This window comes from Pseudorca crassidens, chromosome 4 (assembly GCF_039906515.1).
Source record: "Pseudorca crassidens isolate mPseCra1 chromosome 4, mPseCra1.hap1, whole genome shotgun sequence".
In the NCBI taxonomy this organism is placed as follows: Eukaryota; Metazoa; Chordata; class Mammalia; order Artiodactyla; family Delphinidae; genus Pseudorca; species Pseudorca crassidens.
In genome coordinates, this window is record NC_090299.1 from 121,495,857 (window position 1) to 121,504,685 (window position 8,829).

Genomic DNA, 8,829 nt, shown 5'->3' on the forward strand with positions numbered 1-8,829 from the left:
ACTCATTTATTCTTCATAAAAACATGTGTGATAGGTTATTACTATCCCCACTTTAAAAATGAGGAATCTGGGGTATAAAGAAGTAAAGTAATTTGTCCAAAAGCGGAGCTGGGAAATGGTGTAGCTGGAAATATGAACCTAGAATGGTTGGCTCCAGGGGCTGCTTGTTTTAACCATTCTGGATAGAGGAAGCTTATCGAAGGCCTTCAGGATCAGCTCATCACCACAGTCAGTCAAAAGTCAGATCAACCAACCATAATTCCTGCATAAAGTGAAATCTCAGTTGTTAGATCTCTGCTGGTGGGCTACAGCTAGCCTGCCTCCACCACCCTCTATATTCTTTCAAGTACTCGAGTAGAGATAGGTCCTCCCATGTTCCCCTTTGCATTCCCAAAGTCACCCTGTTCCTGGAATGTGGGATCTTCCACGAACTGGGCTACCTTTGCAACAGTTTATCTGAAGCAAACAAGCTTAGGGAATTGAGCAAGAACTTCTGGGACACCAACTTTACAGAAGGAGCAAGGGATGCAGGGTGCATGTTGACTGTGTCAACGGGACAAAGATAATGATTAATCAGACCTCCTGCAGACTTAAATGGGATGGGAACTTGGCGTGGAGGCAGTCCTCCTTTCTTTCAGCTGGAGTGCTGCTCTTGAGCCAGCCCCACCCCCGGCAGAGATGGATTCTGTGAGGGTCCTCTTCCTGGTCCTGAGTGTGATGGGCGCAGTTCAGGTATGGCCTTCTTTATTTCCTCTTCTCTTTCTCTCTGGTGTTTATTCCATAAAGAGCTTGCAGGTCTGAGTCAGCCATGTGTACGTCCTCACACACTGTTAGCTTTATAAGCTGTAGCCAGTGGAGGCAAGTCCCTAGATGGGCTTGACACCTCAAGAATACAGGGTAATATCACCCTCAGAGGGAGACTTTGTGGGACCAAAGTGTATAAATTCACAGGGGAATCTTCGACACCTATAGCTTGGTCTTACATTGGATTTTTTCAAAGAGAAGAAATTTTTGCCATCTTTGTTGCTGTAAAGCCTTGGGATTGCTAGTTAACAGAACAGATCATTCTTATGATAAGAGTTTTTAACCTAGTTATTATTTTATTGCTATTTGTCCATAAAAAGCAGAACAGTGGTTTAATGTAGCTTTTCTGAAAGGTTGTTTTTGTGTTTCTTTAAGACAAATAAAAAGCAAATTAGTTATCTTTGAAAACATATTACATAGCAAAATTGGAAGAGATTAATTATTGATAGGCAATACGTTTTTTGGAAGCAATTGTATTCTTTTAAGATAATTACAAATATTGCAATAATTCCTAAAGTTTGACTCCAGAGACCTATGCAAAAGAAGAGAAACTTCATTCAACAAGATTTTTCAACTTCTATCTTATAAAAACATGGTAAATATGTTCCAAAATCTCAGTTACTTCCAGACTGTGAATTATTCTGTTTTATTTCTTTTCCTTTATTGCTCATAAACCCTAATACCAGAGCAGAAGAAACTAAAGAGTGTTTCTAACATAATTTTCTCCCTTATACAAATAATAAGTAAACATTTTTATGGGAAACAAGACTAACATCATTTGTTAAGGTTATACTTTGCATAATACATGTTTCATTTATTTCTCCCTTATTGGTATAAATATTTAATTTTTGCCTGTTTTTACACTTTTTCCAATGTATGTTTGAATTTATGATTTTATTTCTTAGATGAAAAGATTGTACTTGTTCACTTAAATAAGTTGTTCTTGATTGCTTGAGTTAATATTACTATTATTGGGGTATTTTTTTGAATGAGACAGAAAATGTTAACTAATTATAAGAATAAACTACTGAGATTGATAGTCATAAAAATCCTTGTAACTTGGTGGTACAAAATAAAAATAGCTAAAACCTAAAACCAACATTGATTTCTTAGGATATAACATCTTGTTGGAAGAATAGCTATATATCTTATTTCACTTGATCACAACAGAAATTTTTTTTAAAAAATCTGTATTTCTAATTATAAGGTGTTCCAAAAAAAGTATCTTTCATGGACCTTTTTATATTTTTTTGCTCTCAGTGTTCTTTTTTTCATTTCAAATAAAAATAAATTATTATGTGAGTAACCCAAAAAAGCATTTCTAAGTCTGAATTGGCTACATTTGTGTCCTTGTATATACTTGGTCAAATTATAGACCCATAAGGTCATTGTGGTAGATACTTGAAGGAGAGACAGACCTGAAGCTAAGATGGTGTAGGTTTTTTCCTACTAAAACAGAGTTAGAGGAGAAAGAACTGAGTTTTTCCATTATTTTTCTATCTCCAGACATGAATGAAAATGTAAAGGCAGTTTTAACTACGCTTGTTGATTCAAATAATTTTCCTTTTATAATGGATCCTTTAAAGCTCCTAACATTTATTAAATGCTTGTTTAGTGTAGAACACAGTTGAGATTTGTACACTCATCTCCTTTAATCTCACTACTCCACGAAATAGGCATTAGGATTTTCATTCGAAATATAAGAAACCTGAAACTTGCAGAGCCCCTTGGATCCCTTGCTTGGGATTTACAGGCATGCCAGCATCTCCTCCTTATCTGCTTAAAGACCTCTCTTTTGTGTGTTTATGAATCCTTAAAGGCGGCAGATCCCAGTGAAGGTGAATTTCTCGCTGAAGGAGGAGGTGTGCGTGGCCCAAGGCTCGTGGAAAAACAGCAGTCTGCCTGCAAAGAGTCGGACTGGCCCTTCTGCTCTGATGAAGACTGGGTGAGCCGTGGGCACAGGGAGTGGAGCAGGACGGTCCTTTGCTGTGCTGCTGGCAGCTCACACAGGCTGATACTTTAGGTCACAAAAAACTTGTCCAGTGGGAAATAATCTAATAGCTTCTTACATATCAAATTAAAGAAGACAGATGGAAAGGAACTTAGTCCTGAGAGCACTGTTTATATTACCTCTGAGACTCTGGGTCATTGGTGGGATTAACAGATTGGATTTTAGTTGTACGTTCAGGCAAATACTAGGAACCTGAGTATTACGACCTCTGGATTTCATGGGTTCTAATTTATGGTTAAGTGGACCCCCATTCCAGAATTTCTTTAAGATCTCTGACTAGCCCTCTTAAACTACGTTTAGGTCAAGAGATGATCTGAAGAGACTGGGGAGGGGAGCAGTGGGGGCTCATAGAAACCTTCAAATTTATACTGGATCAGAGGGATAGACTCTTTTATTAATTTTATTTTTAAAAATTTTATTGAATATAGTTGATTTACAATGTTGTGTTAATTTCTAGTGTATAACAAAGTGACTCAGTTTTTTATATATATATATATATATATATATTCTTTTTCATATCCTTTTCCATTATGGTTTATCCCAGGATATTGAATATAGTTCCCTGGGCTATACAGTAGGACCCTGCTGTTTATCCATCCTACATATACTAGTTTGCATCTGCTAATCCCAAACTCCCAATCCTCCCCCCGACCCTCCCTCCTGCTTGGCACCCATATGTCTGTTTCCAAGAGATAGACTCTTAATGTAATTTTTCCTCTTCATTCCAGAACTACAAATGCCCTTCTGGCTGCAGGATGAAAGGATTGATTGATGAAGTCAATCAAGATTTTACAAACAGAATAAATAAACTAAAAAATTCACTATTTGATTATCAGAAGAACAATAAGGACTCTAACATATTGACCAGGAACATAATCGATATTTTGAGAGGGGATTTTGCCAATTCTAAGAGTAAGTATTACAGTTAGTGCTTTGACTTTATAGCACACAACCAAAACAACAAAAATCAGAAGTAGATATGATGTCTCCTTATTACAACTGTGATTTTATTCCAAAGTACTTTATGCAGAAAAATATACCTTTATGATATCCCTGAATTTTAAGGAAGGGGCTTGTTTTTGTTATTTATATCATGTAAAGGAGGTTGGTTTAGAATTGCTTTAAGGTCACAAAGTAAGTCAGCATTTTGGACCAAAGACTAGAATTTAAGTGTGTTCTTTTTTAAGAGTATACATGGAAAATAAGATGAGCCCAAACTTTTGAGTAGATACTTCTGTTTCTGTCTAACAAAGGAGGAAACTGAGAGGTCAGGGGACTTTCTCAAAGGCCAAAGGCACAAAGCTATCATGTGGTGGGGCTGGGAGTGCAACCCACAGACTCCACCTAGCTTATTATGAAGTGTTTTGCTTTGTTTTGTTTTGTTTAATTTAAAATATAGAGCCATGTTGTCTCTTTCTCATAGGTCTAGGACTAAGTCTCTTTAGGACTAGGAAACTCTGGACTCACTCTGGACATGGGCAGTGAGTTTAGTAAGGCCTCAGCTCCTGAAACCTTGCCTTGACTCTTCATATCCTTGGGAGGCACATGGCTAATTTAAAGTTGATGGTGCAAGAGCAACTGGCAAGTGCATGATCTTGTTGACCTAAAAAAAGCTTAGGAACAATTTCAAATCTATAACTGTGAAGAAAACCTTTTCAGTAAGAAAATCCAAGAATATATTCACGTCCCTTGATTAAGGATATAATGAAATAATTGGAATGTAATCAAACTGATTATTTTATCTCAATTATGCCTTTAAAATTTCAGAGTTCTTGTCTTCTGCATTTATTTGGATTACTAATAAGGCATCTTAAGTGATATCCATGGATGACTGAAGGATATTGTCCAAATATCAAACGCCTAATAGATTTAGAAATCCCAAATTAAATGTCCAAACTATTATAGAAGTAAAATGGGGAATATCCATAAGCAAATTTCCTTCTTTTGCTGGCTATTACAAGCAAATCACTCAGCAGCTACTTCAGTACCCATATTTGCTATTTCAGACAATGAAAATACATTTAGCCAAGTGTCAGAAGATCTGAGAAGCAGAATTGAGATCCTGAAGCGCAAAGTTATAGAACAAGTACAGCATATCCACCTTCTGCAGAAAAATGTCAGGGATCAGCTGATAGATATGAAACGGCTGGAGGTGAGTAATTATGTGGCTCTGACCCCAGATTTCTTTGTTTTTGAATAGCAGGGAAAGGAAGGCAATAGTCATTCATTAAATGCCTACTCTATGTAAAGCAATGTGTTATAGCCATCATCTACCTACAAAGTAAGTATTATTTTCCCCACTCTACAGATGAAGAAAAAAATCTCAGTGCTAGTAAGTAAAATTTCCAAGGGCACGTAAAATGGTAAAGTTCAAAAGCAAAAACTCAGTCCTTGCGTCTTATTCCAGCCCCTGCTTGTCCCTGACATCACTGTGTCTCTGAGTCTTCAGCCTCAGTCTCACAGAGGATCACATCATCAGTGTCTCCTTTCAGAGGGAATAGCACTTTGCTCTTGATCTATTCTAAGATAAATCCAGATGCTCCTATTGCTTATCCTGACCAGCCTTAGAATACCCAACCTCTCTTTCACTGAGGATACTACATAAATGAAGTATTGGTTGGTAGGTCTCCAAGTCAAAGAAATGAAACCAGTTTCCAAAAATTAAATTAACTACTAAGAACTCAATAGACCTAGTTTATTATAGCTACCTTTTTTCTTTATCTTCCCCTCCCCCTCTAGGTGGACATTGATATTAAGATCCGATCTTGCAAAGGGTCATGCAGTAGGGCTTTAGAACATAAAGTAGATCTGGAGGACTATAAAGATCAGCAGAAGAAACTTGAACAGGTTACTGCCATAGACTTACTTCCCTCTAGAGACAGTCAATATTTACCACTGATAAAAATGAGGCCAGTTCCAGGCCTGATTCCCAGAGAGTTCAAGAGCCAGCTTCAGGAGGCCCCTCCAGAGTGGAAGGCACTGCTGGAAACGCAGCAGATGAAAATGGAGTTAGAGAGGTTTGGTGGAGATGGGCAAGCCAGAGGAGACTCTGCATCTCATGGAACAGGATCAGCATCAGAAAGCCCCAGGAGGCCTGCAACTAGTAGTATTGGAAATGTGAACCCTGGGATCTATGGACCTGGAGGTTCTGGCACGTGGAACACTGGCCATCCTGATCCCGGAAGTGCTGGCACTTGGAACACTGGCCATCCTGATCCCGGCAGCGCTGGCACTTGGAACATTGGACGCCCTGAGCCCGGAAGTGCTGGCACGTGGAACATTGGCCATCCTGATTCCGGAAGTGCTGGCACTTGGAACACTGGACGCCCTGAGCCTGGAGGTGTTGGCACTTGGAGCTCTGGAAGTTTTGTGTCTACAAGTTTTAGGCCAGATAGCTCAGGGCATGGGAACATCAGGCCTTCCAACCCAGACTGGGGCACATTTGAAGAGGTGTCAGGAAAGGTAAGTCCAGGGACAAAGAAAGAGCTTCACACAGGTAAACTGGTCACTACTAAAGGAGATAAAGAGCTTCTGATTGGTAGTGAGAAGACCTCTGGTTACACAGCCACCACTCGTCGTTCATGCTCTAAAATCATCACAAGGACTATTACACATGCCGATGGTCGCACAGAAACGACCAAAGAAGTGGTAAACTCCGAAGATGGCTCTGACTGTACTGACACAGATTTAGACTTGCAGTTGTCTGGCAGGGGTAACCTAGATGATTTCTTTCATAGGCACAATGATGGTTTTTTCTCCTCTACGTTTAAAGAGCTTGACAGTAAGATCCATTCTGTGGGCTCAGGCTTAGGGGATATCAGCTCTCACCACCTCGGCCTACCTGAGGTCCCTTCCAGTAGTAAAACTTCAAGTCATGGCAGAGAGTTTGCAAGCAGTAGCATGACTATCAACAGAGGAGGCTCCACGTTTGAAAGCAAGGGCTATAAAATGGCAGATGAGGCTGGAAGTGAAGAGGATCTTGGCTTCAAAGGAGCACATGCCACCAAGAAAGGCCATGCTAAAACTCGCCCTGCCAGAGGTATCCGCACTTCTCCTTTGGGGAAGCCTTCCGTGACCCCCTAGACTAAGTTCATTACTCCTACAATATGTCTCCCATAGCACCTTTTACTTCTTTCTTAGCCCTCTATCATGCTTTATTGAAATTACAGGTTTTTGCTTATTTTTTTGTGCTAGACTGTAAGTTCCATGGGGGCAGGGACTTTGTCTATCATGTTCATCTCTGTATTCCCAAATGCCTAGCAGTGTGGAGTCAGCACTCAATAAATACATGTTAAATGAATGAATGAATGAATCCCTCTGGAACTCAATTTAAAATTTGTTTAACCAAATTCTTTTACCATTCAAAATGTGTGCCATTGGAAATTGTCACTCAACTGATTAATCATATTTTTAGTGTGTGTCTCAGTTGACATTGAGATCAGGTTAGAAACAAGTGATATTAGTATTAAATGATGCTTAGATATCTTTGCTGGTTACTTGCCATTAATCAGGATGTGCAAGTGAAGTTCCAAATTCATTGAGAAAAATCCCCCTTGCAATGTGTATGTATAAATGCTACTTACTTGCATAAGTTCCATCCCAGTGTAAGCACATCCTTTCTCTATAAAGGGAAGGAAGGAAGGAAGGAAGGAAGGAAGGAAGGAAGGAAGGGAGGGAGGGAAAGAAAGCCAGTATCTGCCTTCATTTAATCTGGGCCATTTAACTTTGTAAAGTTAAATGAGAGTAAGTTCTTCCAACCAGCTTAATTTTTTTTTTTAGACTGTTATGATGCCCTCCAAACACATCCTTCAGGTGCCCAAAGTGGCATTTTCAATATCAAGCTACCGGGATCCAGTAAGATTTTTTCTGTTTATTGTGATCAAGAGACCGGTTTGGGAGGATGGCTTTTGATCCAGCAAAGAATGGATGGCTCACTGAATTTTAACCGGACCTGGCAAGACTACAAGAAAGGTTTCGGCAGCCTAAATGACAAGGGAGAAGGAGAATTCTGGCTAGGCAACGAATACCTCCACTTACTAACCCTGAGAGGCTCCATCCTTCGGGTTGAACTAGAAGACTGGGCTGGGAAAGGGGCTTATGCAGAATATCACTGGAGGGTAGGCTCTGAGGCAGAAGGCTATGCCCTGCAGGTCTCCTCCTACGAGGGCACGGCAGGTGATGCTCTGATTGAGGGTTCTGTAGAGGAAGGGACAGAGTACACTTCTCATGCTGGCATGCGCTTCAGCACCTTCGACAGGGATGCAGACAAGTGGGAAGACAATTGTGCCGAAGTCTACGGAGGAGGCTGGTGGTACAACAACTGCCAAGCAGCCAATCTCAATGGCATCTACTACCCCGGGGGCTCCTATGACCCCAGGGACAACAGTCCCTATGAGATTGAGAATGGAGTGGTCTGGGTCCCCTTCAGAGGTGCGGATTATTCCCTCAGGGCTGTTCGCATGAAAATCCGGCCTTTTGGGACACAATAGGCTGAAGGAGTGGCAGTGAGAGCACTCTGTTTTTGTGTTTAGTGAAGAGGAGAAAATATTAAGGAGGCGATAGGAGTCGAGATTCTTTACAGCCTACTAAAAATTCTCGGGTGCTATTTTATTATTCTTTGTACTGTAGCTAAATGTAACTGAGACATATTAGTGCTTTAAAAAATAAAGATATATGAACTTTAAAGCTTTAAAATAGCTCTGTGGGTTTTAAAATTTTTGTTAAAATGCACCAAGGGACATTCGGTACATCAGGAAGGGGGTGTTGAGTGGAAGGTCTTCTCTGCAACACTTAAGGGTGGAGTTCTGAGAACGTCTCCATTTCCCACACCACCCAAAGTCATCAGGTCATTGTAAAGTAAAAAAGTAATTTCATCCATTCTACCTGAATGGTTTTAAGCCAATATCTTAAGTTGCGAATCATTGAACTGAACACTGGCTGGACTTTGTATAGGAATTTACACGTTACTAAGTACATTCATCTCTTCTGTTGGCAAGGAAATCCAGCAAGGCAGG

At 40.0% G+C, this 8,829-nt stretch overlaps 1 protein-coding gene across 1 annotated transcript; it reads left to right on the forward strand.

The window, feature by feature from the left end:
• The first annotated feature begins 608 nt into the window (after nucleotides 1-608).
• On the forward strand, nucleotides 609-8,509 carry FGA (fibrinogen alpha chain). The gene is made up of 6 exons (XM_067736602.1): nucleotides 609-732; nucleotides 2,624-2,749; nucleotides 3,544-3,727; nucleotides 4,822-4,967; nucleotides 5,555-6,854; nucleotides 7,595-8,509. Exons 1-6 carry the CDS (start codon nucleotides 679-681, stop codon nucleotides 8,302-8,304), a joined length of 2,520 nt encoding a protein of 839 aa, XP_067592703.1. The 5' UTR covers nucleotides 609-678; the 3' UTR covers nucleotides 8,305-8,509.
• Nucleotides 8,510-8,829: the final 320 nt, after the last annotated feature.

Excerpts from the sequence above, each read along its gene's own strand:
- FGA (XM_067736602.1), top strand. The coding sequence starts at position 679 with ATGGATTCTGTGAGGGTCCTCTTCCTGGTCCTGAGTGTGATGGGCGCA. Across the intron at positions 733-2,623 it reads GTGTGATGGGCGCAGTTCAG|GCGGCAGATCCCAGTGAAGG; the intron begins GTATGGCCTTCT and ends GAATCCTTAAAG. Across the intron at positions 2,750-3,543 it reads TCTGCTCTGATGAAGACTGG|AACTACAAATGCCCTTCTGG; the intron begins GTGAGCCGTGGG and ends TCTTCATTCCAG.